At 40.1% G+C, this 14604-nt stretch overlaps 1 protein-coding gene across 4 annotated transcripts in view; it reads right to left on the bottom strand.

Annotated features, from left to right (window-relative positions):
- The window catches only part of YTHDF3 (YTH N6-methyladenosine RNA binding protein F3), a 42378-nt gene extending 29536 nt beyond the window's left edge, over nucleotides 1–12842 (bottom strand). The window contains exons 1-5 of one of the 4 annotated variants that reach the window (XM_090040064.1): nucleotides 12555–12840; nucleotides 11525–11679; nucleotides 10930–10954; nucleotides 4787–4872; nucleotides 682–2274 (exon numbers count right to left, since the gene is read on the bottom strand). In XM_090040064.1, coding sequence (XP_089896190.1) covers nucleotides 682–2274; nucleotides 4787–4872; nucleotides 10930–10954; nucleotides 11525–11542 — 1722 coding nt within the window. In that variant the 5' untranslated portion in view covers nucleotides 11543–11679; nucleotides 12555–12840. Of the gene's footprint in view, nucleotides 1–681; nucleotides 2275–3862; nucleotides 4017–4786; nucleotides 4873–10929; nucleotides 10955–11524; nucleotides 11680–12533 lie in introns of those variants that run through there. The other 3 variants (XM_090040062.1, XM_090040063.1, XM_090040065.1) reach the window with 3 other exon arrangements.
- Between the last annotated feature and the right edge of the window lie 1762 nt (nucleotides 12843–14604).

Raw genomic sequence — 14604 nt, 5'->3', positions numbered from 1 at the left:
TCCTGCTAAATGATTTTGCTATAAAGCACATGCTCCTTTATAGGCACAAAACAGGTTGAAATATCTGAGACAACAGCACCATTAGAAAGATAAAAAAATATTTCTGACACTGTCCAAACCATCAGTGCACTGCTTCCATAGTTTATAACTACTACAAACAAAACACATTGACCTAAACATATTCTAACATTGGTGTTAGCATCTTTAAGATCACAATTGTTTTTTTCCCCCTGATAATTATATGTTATTACTTTAAATACTGTCTACCTCCCCTGTAATCCTGTGATTTATAACTGTTTGGGTTATACCTAGCTTTATTATGGCACTAGATGTGGTTAAAAGTTCAAGAAGATTCATTTAGGAATACTGCATTCAATTTTTTATATTATTAATTGTAAAAAAACAAGTAAAGCAATTCAAAAATCTTCTTATACATAACACTTGTAGAATGCTACTAATAAGTGTAACACATGAATTCCTACCACAAGAAATACTAAACGAAAAGAACCAGTTATATCAACTATAAACATACTATAAATCAGCTTGGCACAAAACACTATTACTATCTGCCTCAATATATTCCCCTTCCAACCCACAAAAGCAAGTCTAGTTGTACAAAATAATGAAGGCACCAAAAACAAAACTTAAGAATAAACTACTGTAACAATGCTAGGTTCTTACCCTACGCATGGCTTCCTCCTCCTCTTGACGCTTTTCATAATGTGCAAAGTCATCAAAGATTGAGGTGGTATGCTTGAAAGTAGCAATTATTTTAAGCACTTGCTTCGCTTTTTCTAGGGGTACCTCTTGAGTGTCCCTCGAATTGGTAACTGGTTTGTTGTCATTGTTTTCCAAACGAATGTGCCGCAGCTGGTTATTAGGAACGTCTTTGACAAAGATCCACTTAACATCAAACTTCCCCTTCCACTTATCCTGAGACCAGACTCCAGCATATGCATTGTAGTCCACAACAGACTTCATCTCAGCCACTCCACAAAAATGTCCACTACCATTCACACTGAAGAGTAAATAGAGTGGACCTTTTCCATTCAGGGAACGGTAAGCAGCATCCAAACGTTTATTACCATGTTCAGTACTACACCAGATAGAGTACTTAATGGAGCGGTGTATATCATCCTCTGAATAGCTTTTGATTATAAACACACGTCCATTCTTCAGATTCCAATCGAAGTCTTTGGGATTATAGTTGTTTATGGCCTTTAGTTTCTCCAGCACTGGATGCACCTCTACACCAGAAGGTGAAGAGCTGACAGGTACAACACCTAAACCAAAGTTCTCATTGCCAGCTCCATTGTTCTGGCTGAAGCCCACACCCCTATTACGAGGAGCCACCCAGCGGTTCTGCAGCTGTTGCTGCTGCAACTGGTGAGGCTGGGCCTGCTGCTGAGGTCCTTGTTGCTGCTGTGGTTGCTGTGGCTGAGGCTGCTGTTGAGGCAGTTGGCTTTGCACCAATGGTGGTGGTTGAATTAATGGCTGAGGCTGCTGGATAATAGTCTGAGGAGGCAGTACTGGTTGGATAGGGGGTGCTTTCACCACTGACCCCTTGTCATCCCAAGTTCCAATATTCATGTTGTGTTTTATAGGTGGAGGTGGCACAGCAGGGCCTCCAATTCCCACATTACCTTTAGGCTTGAGTTTCGGCTGAGGTTTAGCAGGCTTCCTAGCAATGGCAGCCCATGAGGTTGGTTTAGGTGCTGAACTGCTAACTGGGGGCACACTATTTGCTGCAATGCTGGTCATACCTGTACTGCTCAGAGCTGAACCTACAGTTTTTGTCACAGCAGCTGTCATATCCCCACCAATTTTCAGTCCAGTCATGCCTTGCTCAATGCTGTTAATCCCAGGCACCTTGCTCAAAGTATCATTGCCAAATCCAGCCTGTCCATCTGCTATGGCTCTACCAAGAGAGCTGGGAGGGTAGCCATAGCTGCTGCTATAAGCAGAGCTTTGTGTTGATTGTCCCTGAGATCCACTTGTCCCCCATGTAGAGAAATCTGCATTCCCAGGAAAAAAATTAAATCCATGCTGACCAAGGAATGGAGGGGTATTTCCTAATGCCCCAGGTTGACTAAACACACCATCAGGTATGTAATGGTGTTCACCATTGCTCATCTGTCCATAGGTTGTCAAATATGGCATTGGAGGGTCTCCTGCAGTGGACCACGCTGCTTCACCTAGAGAGTATGGAAATCCAATGGATGGAGCATAATAACTAGGCATGTATGGGTCTGACATTGGTGGATAGCTGTTACTCTGCAAGAAAATAAAGCAAAAATTAGTGCTATGCACATAATTCAAGAAAGCATGCCAGACAAAACACCATAAGAAATGCCAGCATTCCATTTGTAATGTTCAATTATTTTTCCTGCATAAATGTCAAACTATTTTTTATTCAAAACTGATAGCTTTATAAATACCAGAAGCAACATTTTTCAGAACTGAATGGAGTATAAATACACTTCTGTCATGAGGAAAAAGTTAAATATGTAATGGAATATGTAATAAAGTAAAGGTACTAGTTGTCATCCTCAAGACAGCAAGACAGGAGGAGAATAACCTGTCAAAGTAGAGCAATAAAGAACACTAGAAGTGTTCAAAAAGCTAGATTTAAGATACTCAATTATCAGAAAGAGTCTATTCCATTGACATGAACAAGATGCTCAAGAAAGAAACACAAGTGCTGAGACATAAAACAGTTATCCCTGAATTTGCAAAACCCAACTGTTCTTTCTTCAGATACAAAGCCATTCAATAGGCTTCCTTATAACTTATTAATAGAGAAACATGAAATAATTTAGCCTTTCCTAAAAAACTGATACAAAAAAGCTCAAACCATTCAGTTTTACTGACTAAAGCTTTAAGTAATACATCAAGCAAGCAGTCAAATAGAGCTAGGTGTGAATTTAGTTATAATTCCATATATTTGGCATTCTGAGCCATAAGCATGTATTACTGTTTTTAAAATTATTTTTAAAAGAAATGTATATGCTATTTATGAAAAGTCATTTTTCATATCCACAGAATTAGAACTGATATAGAACAGCTTTAGAGAGAAAAGCTGGAATATTCATAAGCTAAGCACCCACATTAAATATTGATTTACATTTAAAATTGTCAGGCACATACATAGAAGTGGCCTGAAGTTAGTATGAACAGCTGCTGCTTACACCAACTTCTCCTAAGTAGCAAAGCACACAAATAACAAAGATAGTTATGTTTAAGGGCTAAGTTCTCACAGTATTTAGTATTTTAGCACTCAAGTACTAATATTATCTATGCAAGGATCTCCGATATAGTTTGACACGTTTTCCCAGATGTAAAGTGACTGAATGTTGTTTATACAAGGTAGTGAGATGAATACAGGGTCTGTAGCAAAGATGGCAATCCATCAAAGGTACTTAAACAGCCCCTGTATCACCCTATATTTTAACACTTTCATCTTCCCATCCTTAAGCCAAAAAACTTCATTCAAAAGATGTGCCACAGACAATGCTAAAACTACTAAATGAAGGCATTTTAAAAATGAAACCTATAAATATTGCCAATCCATAAATAGTGCTTCATGATTTGTAAGTATGACTGCAATTTTTTGGTATTCTTATTAGGAATAAAAATGCCAGTAAGAAATAAGATTTCAGTGTTTTGATGGAGGGTACAAAAGCATTTGCCTGTCTTGTACACAGACAGTAGAAATAAACCCATGTCTCTAACCATTTAAGGGTGGATCTCAAACATGATTCAATGGTCTAGTGAAACATCTGCTTGCTCCCAAGGCTTCAGAAATACAGCTGCTAGGAGGGCAAATTATTCAGCTCTTTTGGAAGATGCAGCACAAACTTACTTGAAATATGTGATGTTGCTTTGAAAAAAATGCCATATGCCATCTTCCTTCAGCAGAATTCAGTATAGTGTTGTGACATTAAAGGAGATAGGAAGGCAGGGAAAAATGCCAAAGGCCATTTATATGTTATCTCCACTTCCTCCTCCTCCTCCTAAAGAATCCTGCAACTTTTAAATGTTCCTTAATTATTAAATTAGATGTATAAAAATTTTAAAATGAATCTGCATTCCTGAAGCATACAGAATTCAAAACTCTTCATTCACTTATTGTCATAAAAATTACACACAAGAAGGTGGTGACATTAAATTTCAATTCATTAGGTCATCAATCATGTATAGTATTTTCATCAACTTCAGTGAAAATCAAGTCTTCATAGCTAATATTACTCTTAGTCAAGGAACTGCTTTTTGGGCAGGGAAGCGGGGGGCAATAAACTGTTTTTCAGGGTATGATAAACAATACTTTTAAGATCGAAAAAGCTGGAAAACTTGTTTAACATTAAAGGATACTAAAATATACAAATATATTAACAATGGAAAATTTTAACTAAAATTCCATTTTTTTACTTTTACTTTTTAATGTTTTCAATAGCAACTCTTAAAAATTTAGTTTTTAAATGACAGTATATGCCAGGGGCAGGCAATTATTTTGGGTGGAGGGCCACTTACTGAGTTTTGGCAAGCCATTGAGGGCCACATGACAGGCAACCAGGGGCAGATAAATATATTATTTTTTATTTGGGGTGGGGAGGGGTGGCATGGGCTGGATAGAATGGCCTGGCCCCCAGGCCACATTTTCCCCACCCCTGGTATATGCCAATCATTAAATTATATCTCTAGTATCCATGCAATCAGTTGCATACATATTATCCAAGGTGAAGGAAACTTAGTTGGACCGACTACAAATATATTTCATATCACTTACCTGATTTGTCTGGCTACTTAGATATGGCTCAAAATCATCATCATTTACTGCATCCTTTTGATGAATCGAACCGTTTTGTACTGAAACTAAAAGTAAGTCTATGTCAGGAATGCTCTTTAAAGTTACAATAAAGCCCTTCTAAATTAATCCCAACTCAATTCCAAATATTTTGCTATCTGTACTGTCAATTGCCTGTACTCTTATTTTGGTGAAATGTGGAACATCTTGTTATACTATTACTTGTTGAATTTATTTTAGAGCATTTGAAAACCAGTGCTTCTCTATCTAAGAATAGAAACAAAATAAGGTAGCAAATTCTACCATGCACTTACAACCAGTAGACACAAAGTGACTGCAATAAACCTCTTGGAAAATGTCATTTAAAGTGTCATTTTAATAAATACATAATATACTCTTTACAAGTAACTAAAATACAGGTTCCTAAATGTTTAAATCTTAATGACATTTTATCAAGTTCACCTGTTTAGGTGAAAAATATTGACAAAAAGTATTCTAATTAAGATACCACAGTTAGAATGTTTTCTATTAACAGAAAAGGAAAACTAATGTTTTATACACTATAGAAGTCTGATGGCACAGAATTCTTTATCCAGAAGAACATATCACTTATGTGGCATAATTTCACAGTGCAGGAGTGTGTCATAGCAAATCATTTTTCCTGCAGTTACAAGAAAAAATACAAATATATTCAGTATTGTTGTCTACAGAAGGCCTACACAATGCAGAACAAAAACTCTTAAGTCACAGTTCATGCTCAACCAATGAACCTCCACTAAACAACAGAATTTAACTTTATAGTATCAACTAATGTAAAAATGCCAGATTTTTTTCATTGCACAACAGACCTTAGTGTATTAGGGTGGCATACAAACAACACTGACCACTGTATGGTACATTAAATCATTTTGTAAAGACATAAAAGGACAGGTCCCTGCCTCAAGGAGTTTCCAGTCTGAACATAAACATCTCTGGAAACATACATGAGTATTCACAAGCCATGAACACATTTCTCCCAGGTGTACCCCAGCAAGATCAGCCATTAGCAGGCTAGAACCTGTTTAAAGTGAGGCACTTGGAAGGTGGTTGGGAAATTCATGAGTATGAGCTTCTTGACCACACATTCTACAGATGAAGGCTCTACAGATGAAGGCTGAGTTTCAAAGCTGTGTGATTTTCCTCACGTGCAATTCTTTGGTTGGGAATCAATAAACTTAGTGAGAAGGGTGATGTTTAAAGACCCACTTTAGCCACTCTGAAACAGAAAGTTCCAATCATGAGAAGCAGAATGCATCAGACTGACTCAGTTATTTGACTGGAAACAAAAAAAGTTGTTTCTGTGGTTACCTTCTTTTGTCAAAATCCTCTGAAAAAGTATATACAGCCATGAATCTAAATTAAAAAGTTGAAGACTTAGAGTTGAGTGACACTCATTTTACAAATCTTAAGTTGCAAACTAGCTTGTCCCCATCCCAACAATTTTGTAAAGTTTCCATGATTGCGATTATATATAAACAAAGGCAACTGTGAAGCTAAAGCTGTACTATAGTGACTAAGTAGCAGGAATCATTTAGCAATATCACTTATGATGTCAAGAAAATATAAGTGAAACAAACTACTGTACCAGCTCCAGGAGCTGACAATTCATGTCTTAAGGCAGGAAGCAAGTGTGCATGCAGTCCTTTCATTTATATATAATCAGAATCCTTGTTGGTATTTTTAACAAAATAAAAATTAAGAGCATGCCTAATTCCTGTAAGCCTTAGTTTTTCAGCAATTCAGGCAGTAGTTACAAAACACCTGACACCACAACGATTATATTAAAAAAAAAAAAAATAAAAAAAACCAAAAAAAAAACCCCCAACCATATTTTGAGGTCACAGATAAATGGTTAAGCCAAAAATAAATAAATAAATAACCCCCCCCCCCCAAAAAAAAGGGAGGAGTAGGAGGGAAGGATACAGATAAACTGAGACACAGAAATACTTAAAGGTTCAACTAAGATTAATTAAAGTAATGTAATGAAGTTGCCTAGACTTTTTCCCAAAATAAAAATATATCGCTTGAGTTACAGTATTGAAACAAACTAGAAGTGCATATACTCATATTAAATTGAGAGCAGACAATAAAAATGCTTTAATGAGCTGAAAGAATACAATTCTTCTTATGTCTGGCTCAGCTGCACAGGATGGTGGATCCACAAAAAGTCTATTGTCAGTGTCACTTAAAAAAAAACGGGTTCATTACTTGGTCTAAACTAAACAGTAAGGATAGGGCCACAACTCAGATGCAACGGTTAATAATAAGATGATTAAGGAATCCAAATTTTTCAAAAACAAACAAAAACAACCTACTAAACACAGTTTGAGAAACATATCGCTTATGCCAGCAGCAGAATCCTTCTATCTGAAGTAATTCTCTCATACTAAGAATTGGCATTAAATGTCAGTCTGAAACGAGTGTTTTTGGTGGTCTAGGAGATATTTAAAAATAAATCTATATTAAGTTGTTTGTCTTACTTTGTCCAGCCGTGAGATTTCTAAGGCTGGATCTTCCTTAAAAAAATGTATTTGCTTTCTTACTTTGTCTGTAGCCACATCCTAAGCCACAGAAACATAAAACAGTTCTAGACTGCCAGGCTGTCATACTCCCAAAGATGAAATTCAGCATTGATAATGTTTTATTTTAGCTTTTCATTCTGTGTTGGACTACCCTATTCAAAATAGTGGATTTAGCCCTGCATATTTAAAGAGTCTTCTAAAAATGGACCACAGTACGTACCCCATTCCAAGAAAGCTAAGCAAACAATGTTTCAACTTAATCTTTGCCCAGCTCAAACTAGTAAATAGTCTATTGTGCCCCAAAAATCCACTAACTCAAATGTTAGCTTGAACATGAAATATTTCTTTTTCGTTCTTTAAAATACAATTTACAGGTAACACAATTAAGTCGTAAATTTTAAATAGCTCAAATGCAGAATACACTCTTGTGGTCTTTTTATTTTTTTCACCTTTAGATAATAATTGGTAGCAAATTATTATGGTACATTGATCTTCACCAGCTAGGGATACAAAGATGGAAGAACTAACTTTACATTAAAAGACTTCAGTTTTTCTTAACTAATGTGTAAGATAGGTATATGAAGTTTCCATTCCCATACGTCAGTGTAGATGAGACTTCACACACCTAAACAGCTTTATTTAAGAAAACGTTACTGTATAAAATGAAAGATAACAGGAAAGTATCAAGTTCTACATGTGCTTTAGTTTTAACATACTACAATATACAAAATAGAAAGCAAAAAAAGATTTTTTTTGTATGAATAACCAAACTTTCCTACAAGGCACTTTTTATGCACTGAAACCTGCTCTAATTGACAATGTGTCAATAACTGTGTACAAGATGACAATTTTAAGTGATGAAGAAACTTAAGGAGAACATTTTATTCAATCAGTTCTCATAGAGGCACAAAATGCAGGCTTTTTTTGGCCTAAAACTAAAATAAAATCTCACTATTTTTGGTTGGCACATGGTGCTTTCCCCCACAATTTGTAACGAGCTGTTTACACGGTGTCAAAATAAATTGAACTAGACCACACAATTTAGCCACTTCCATAGTATCATTTAATAAAGAGAACATATCTGCTCTTATATCTTAACATTGTGCCTTCTTAAACCACGATAGCTTACCCCAATTACTATTATTGTTAACTTCCTACTACCTCCATTCCAGATGCCATTAACTGCCCTTTTTCCATTTTCAACCATGCTAATCCCCCAAGTATGGAATGCACTCCCCAAAGTAATCTGTCAATCCTGTACACTTTTTCCTTAAAGTCTCCTTAAATAACAAGCATGCCATGCTGCCTGTAAGCAATTACCAACTGTTAATGCTCAAGCAGTAGAGACCACAAGCACCTAATATATACCCTTGAAACAGCCTCTAAAGTCATGTCTACACCATGCAGTACAAACCTAGAATGAATGCAATGTAGCTGCCTTAGAGAAGTGACGGGTGCACACCAGTAGATATGTCACAAAAGCATGTTTAAAGTGGTAGCGGGTACACATTAATAAGGCAGTTACAGTGGATGCATTTCAGGTATTCCACCCACAGACAGATATGCCATGTTGCACAGTAGCCACAGCCCCACGCCCAGGTCTTTGACAATGCAGACACGACCTGAATAACTCAACTAACTGCCCACAAAACTAGTTTATGTCACCAAAATACTCTCATTAACTTTCTCTTTAATCTGTTAAAATGTATTTCCTTAACTATTAAGTAATTTGGTGCTGGAACTGTCTTTTCCAGAGGTGAATCTTGCCTAGTTCAAAGAGATCAATTAAGTCTGACCAGGATATGGTTTTTAAAAAAAGTTTTATTAGAAATACACATTCTACAGTATTCTCAAATCTCACCAAACTATGCTAGTGTAGATAAATGAAAGTAAAACTGACTACCATATTTTCAATATCAAATGCTTGCAAAACAACCCAGGAATAAAATCCCTTAAATTCTACTTCAAATACATGTTATTGTTAAAGCACAGGAGTGGACAAATTTTGACCTGGTTAAGGTTTTAAAACTAACACAAGAAAATACAGTAACTTTGATGTTTAAGAACAAGAGGTAGTTTTGTATTTCACACTGTCTACACAAGGGTGTAGGTGAGGGGGGAGAAGCATAAAGGGGCAATTAAAAGCCAGCCTTGGGAAGGGTGCTGTTACCAAAATGAGAGAACAAAAATGGAGGAAGGTATGGGGTTATGCAGTGATATAATGGACAAAGTGAGAGAGAAATTTCAGTTTTCACTAGCTACAACCCGAGATGCTGATGGAACGCCAAGGAAAAGTACCAAGTACAAAAGATAAATTGGGAATCACCTGTACCAATGTGACGTGTTACTGTGGATACAGATAAAACTGCACAGACAGAGCATAGGAGTGAGAGGGACAAAGACAACAAACATGTAAAGTGACAGTTCCTAGAGAGATCCTTGGATCAACTCAACTAGTAAACATGCAATATGAATGGTAAAACCCTCTTTCATTTGAAGTTCTAGTAACAAGTGCAACATTTCTAAGAGTGACTACATTATGAAAAAAATCCCACACTTAAACAAAATAAAGCTCCCAGTTCAAGAACGCACTTTAATGTTAAATATCATTGACCACCTTCCTACTATATTATATGCTATTTTACCTATTATCAGGCATTCACACAAGATAATTCCTACATGTGAAAACAGCAAGAAGCATGTTTACTCCATACATCATACATGTTGCATTCTGTCTACTATATCGCAGCCCAACTGCTTAGCTCCCAAGGAAATGAATACACATTAAAAAAATTAAGCAAGGAAAAACAGAGGGCATCAAAGAAAATGAATGATATTTACAAAACAGATGTTTAGAAAATCAGAACAGAAAGCAATCATAAAATATAATTCTAAAAGTCAGTAAGTCATTTAGACATTGGCTTTTCCAGGGAGGATGAAGGAGAACTGTTTAGGAAAATTTGTGTGGGTAAAGAAAGCCAAAACAAGTGTGGTGTTTAAAGATCATAAGCAAAGCACTGACAGGGGAAGAAGAGAGAAACTAGAGAAATACTAGGAAGAATATTCTGTACTGTAGTCAAAATGAAAAAGAAACCACTGAAGGTTTCTGGAACTGGAGGGATGTCATCCGTTCAGAGTGAGGAAACTTGAAACTGGCATGATCATCTCTCTTTATTGTTTATCTATCCAAAAGACCCTCTCATCTGGTATTAGTACACCAGCCCTACTCAAGTGCCTATGCATACTTGCCCAGCTATAGTACAAACATTTTCCCTGAAAGATAGCTATATGGAAATAATTATATCATCTTATCATTTGATTAATCATGAACTGTTTACTTTGGTCAGTAGATAAAAGCATTTTTATAGTGATGTATCATTATACAATATTAAAATGACTGGAAAATATTCCTTTGGTATCCTATTTCTAATTATGCTGCTGTGATAAAATGGATTGCAAAGCATTGTGAAATTACATTCTCTTCATATGATTTGTTGAACAGTCATTTACCTCTACAAACTGTAGGCTCACGGACTTTGACAGAGACACAAAAGAGGAACTTACCTTTATTTCCTTGTCCTTTAGGTCTCTGTATATAGCCATATTAAAAAAAAAGGAAAAACAAACAAGTTAACAACAACGATAAACCTCAAATGTGAAACTTCAGGGTAGATTACTTAAGGTTTGTGGTTAATAGTTTAAAGGAAAATTCAATTACAGCCCAAACTTCAATATTTCAAAAATAAGGTTTTATGAGGCCCAAGAGATTTTCTTATACATCTCAAATTCCACTGTAAACTTTTATTTTTTATTTTTGACATAAGCTATTCTGCACGGTTGAAAACCTAAAATCTCCAACAATGGGAACTGGGAAGGTAAACTGACTTTGAGCCTGCTTATCCAAGATTAGAGAAATACAGGCAAGCAATGAACAAAGAATAAAGCTCTAAAGGAAATTTTAAGACCATTTTCCTTTCTAATAGCCTAATAACCTGGTATTACTAGCATAAAAAACTGTTTATTGTTTGAGATATTTTATGGTGACAGATAGGGAAGGGCCCATTACTGAAGGAACTTGTCAAAAATTTACAAGTGATGTACACTTTTTGTGCTTTTCAGATACTCAAAGTGAGCAGGCAAAATGGGATTGAGCATGAACCTGAGATGAAGGCCACATTGTTGTCTTTTTCTAGTTCCCAGTTCTGTCAATTGCATGGTTTCCCCGGTGCCATTCCTCTGAGGCTTCCACACGAGGAACAGGGATAATATTTCACGAAGGTGTTCAAGGATTAGTAACTACAAACCACTTTTAATCTGTCAAGTGATATTACAACAATGCAAGTCACAATCTGAATTTCTTCCATAACAGAGCAGAGGGGTGGGGGACGGAGAAAAGATACAAATGGCTGCTAGGCCATGAGCTGCCAATGCATCTCTCCACCTGCAGGCATCGCTGAGCTTGTGTGGGCCCCTTGACTTCGTCACTCTAACCATTTGCTCTCCAATTAGTCACTTCTTCCCCCAGACAGAGACTAATCCCTCAAACCAGAAAAAAAAAAGAAAAACACCTACAAGCACAGACCAGCTAGGATGCACAGGAGAGATGAAAAAACTAGGAGACAGGTATGAGGAGTAGTGGGCAGAGTGGGAGGGATGTCTTCCACACCGGCACCCAGGAAACTGGGGAGCAGGCAAAACACAGAAGGGAAAAAGAAAAGGGAGGCTCGGAGGCCAGAAAGTTTCCAGGAGTGGCAGAGGCCTACGGAAAAAGCAAAGGCCCAGGCAGCATGGGACAAGGAGGGGAAGCAATGGGAGGAAGACCGAGAGTGCGAGGCCTCCAGGCAGGGAAAGGAGGGAGCAGCCACCAAGAGGCCGAGGCGCAGCGTAAAGTGAAGGAAGGGCCGGGCCGGAGAGAAGAACGGAGAAGCCCGGAGCGAGGGGAGCCGGAAGCAGCGCGGGCCCAAGGAGGGGCGGGGCGGGGAAAGGGCGACGGCGGAGCCCGGAGCACGGGCCGTACAGGGCCCAGGGCTGGGGCCAAGCAGCGGGCGCGGCTCAGCCGCTCGGCGCGCAGGGGCCGCAGCAGCCCGGGGGCGGCTAGCAACGCTCCACGGTCGCGGGATGGGCCCGGTCCGGGGTGGGGAAGGAGGCGGCGGCCGGGCCGGACGTACGGGGCCTCCGGCGGCCGGTACCTGGTCGACACTGGTGGCTGACATTCTTCACGGGGAACCGCGATCCCCTCGCTCCACTCCGCCCCCGCCCCGAGTGCTGCCGCCCGCCGCCGCCGCCTGATTGTCGCCGCCGCCGCTCGGGACGCCGCTGGAAGGAGCCGGCCGGCCGGACGCGCCGCTGCTTCTCGCCCCCCGCGCTGGGCTCCGCTTCCCCACAATGGCGGACGGACTCCGGCTCTAACTTCCGCTCCGCGGCGCCCTGACCTTCCGCTCCCCCTCCGCCGGCGTCGCGCTGACCTTTCCCTTCCCGTCTCCGCCTCCATGTCACGTGGGGCCGGCGCCAGCCCCGCGCCAGCAGCTCCGGCAGGGAGGGGGAGGGGGCGGAGAGAGGCCCTGGTCGCCATGGCGTCTGCGCGCGCGAGACCAGGCGGAAGGGGTGGGCACAGCCTCCGCCGCTCGCGACCGCACATGCGCCTGGGGAAGAGCCAGATGTGGTTCAGTGAGGGGGTGGAAGCGAGGCTTGAGTCGTTCCAGTGCGCATGTTCCAAAAAAAAAAAAAAAAAAAAAAGCGGGGGGGGGGGAATTGCAACCTGCGCATGCGCAGTCTGTATGGTCTCGTTCAACTCTAGCTGTTGGTATACAACCTGGTTGAGCAGATGTTGCGGCGGGGGCTGTGGTGCGAGGTAGTGTCACATGTAGGCATCCGCTTCAGAGTAAAAGGGTGTAATTCCAAAGTACTGACTTGTATCCTGGAAATTGAAGATGCTGCTGTAGTCCAGTAGGGAGCTCTGCAGTTTCTGCCTGCACACCAGGGGTGACTACAGCACATCCCTTTGCTGTCACACCTCGCAGGCCCTGCACCTGACCCCTGATGCATCTGGTTTCACACATGTCCCTTTGGGCACCTGCCAGGGAAACACCATGACCAAGCAGGTGGTTTTCCTGTTTGCAGGGGAAAGCCACTTTCTTGGCAGGGATAGTACTTTGACCAACATAAGGCATACTCTCTCCCCACTTTTGCTTTCAGTGGGAAAATCTTGGCAATACGCTTACTTTATGGAAAGAGGACTCTCCCTAGCCTGCTCCTGTGGCCATATGGCTGAGAGCAAGTGAAACTCAGAGGCATCCGCACCCCAAGCCTCCAGCGTTGGGTCAGCACGTAGGCCACCCGCCAAAGGATTTTGAAGCATCTGAAGCCCCATGCAGGGGTGGAGGATGCTTGCTGGTAGTAGGGCCGCATATGGTTCTTGGCTGATTCACAGATTTGGAATTGATTTGGTTTGGAACATGAAAAATGTTCCTTAAAAAAAAAGGCGGGGGGGGCAGTTCAACTGACCTTTGGTTCCCGCTTCTGTGCACCCTCCAATAATCATTTGCATAGCCCCTGTGACTGTGAAATGCACGCTTCACCCAAACAACAGTGTATGTAAGGCTGGCATAAGGTAATTGAACTTATTCCCAAGTCAAGTGTCAAATGATTTCTCTGTGTTGCTTGCTTGGGTCCCTGCACTTGCTGCTGTTGTGCAGTATTTTTGAGAGGGAGTTTGCAGACACAAGGCAACATCGGTTTTTAGTGCCTTTGCCTGTAAGGCGGTTTATGGTGCACCATGCTTGTCTGCTGGAGTAGTCACATCCAATCCTTCAGTAGGGAACATCTCTCCTTTTCAGTATTGTTCAGTGTGGTAGCCAGCTGTTCTGTAGTTCTTTTTAGGATTGCAGGGTCATTGAATTGGTTGATGATGATAAAGAGTTGTTCACGCTGCTCATCCCAGCATGGCACATAATGGGTTCTGTAGCTTCCAGATACACAAGACTTGACTATTTGAATTAAGCAGTTTGTAAATATACTGTAGCTTTACCTTACACCAACTGTAACTTAATCGTCCCCATCTCTGACAGTGAGTTCAACACACCTATTAAAGTGACCAAGACTAGCAAGCCTGCTGGACCAGATATTTCCAGAATATGTTAACAAGCTTGGAACCACAATGAAAAGATGGCTTCAGAAATTCACGTATACGCATCTAGAAAGTAACAGACTTCCAAAAATCTGGAGGAAAGCAGACATCAT

Source organism: Crocodylus siamensis, chromosome 3, assembly GCF_052110815.1.
Source record: "Crocodylus siamensis isolate JL-2025a chromosome 3, ASM5211081v1, whole genome shotgun sequence".
Classification (NCBI taxonomy): Eukaryota; Metazoa; Chordata; order Crocodylia; family Crocodylidae; genus Crocodylus; species Crocodylus siamensis.
Note: the sequence above shows the minus strand (reverse complement) of the source record. Positions and strands in the feature narration are given on the sequence as shown.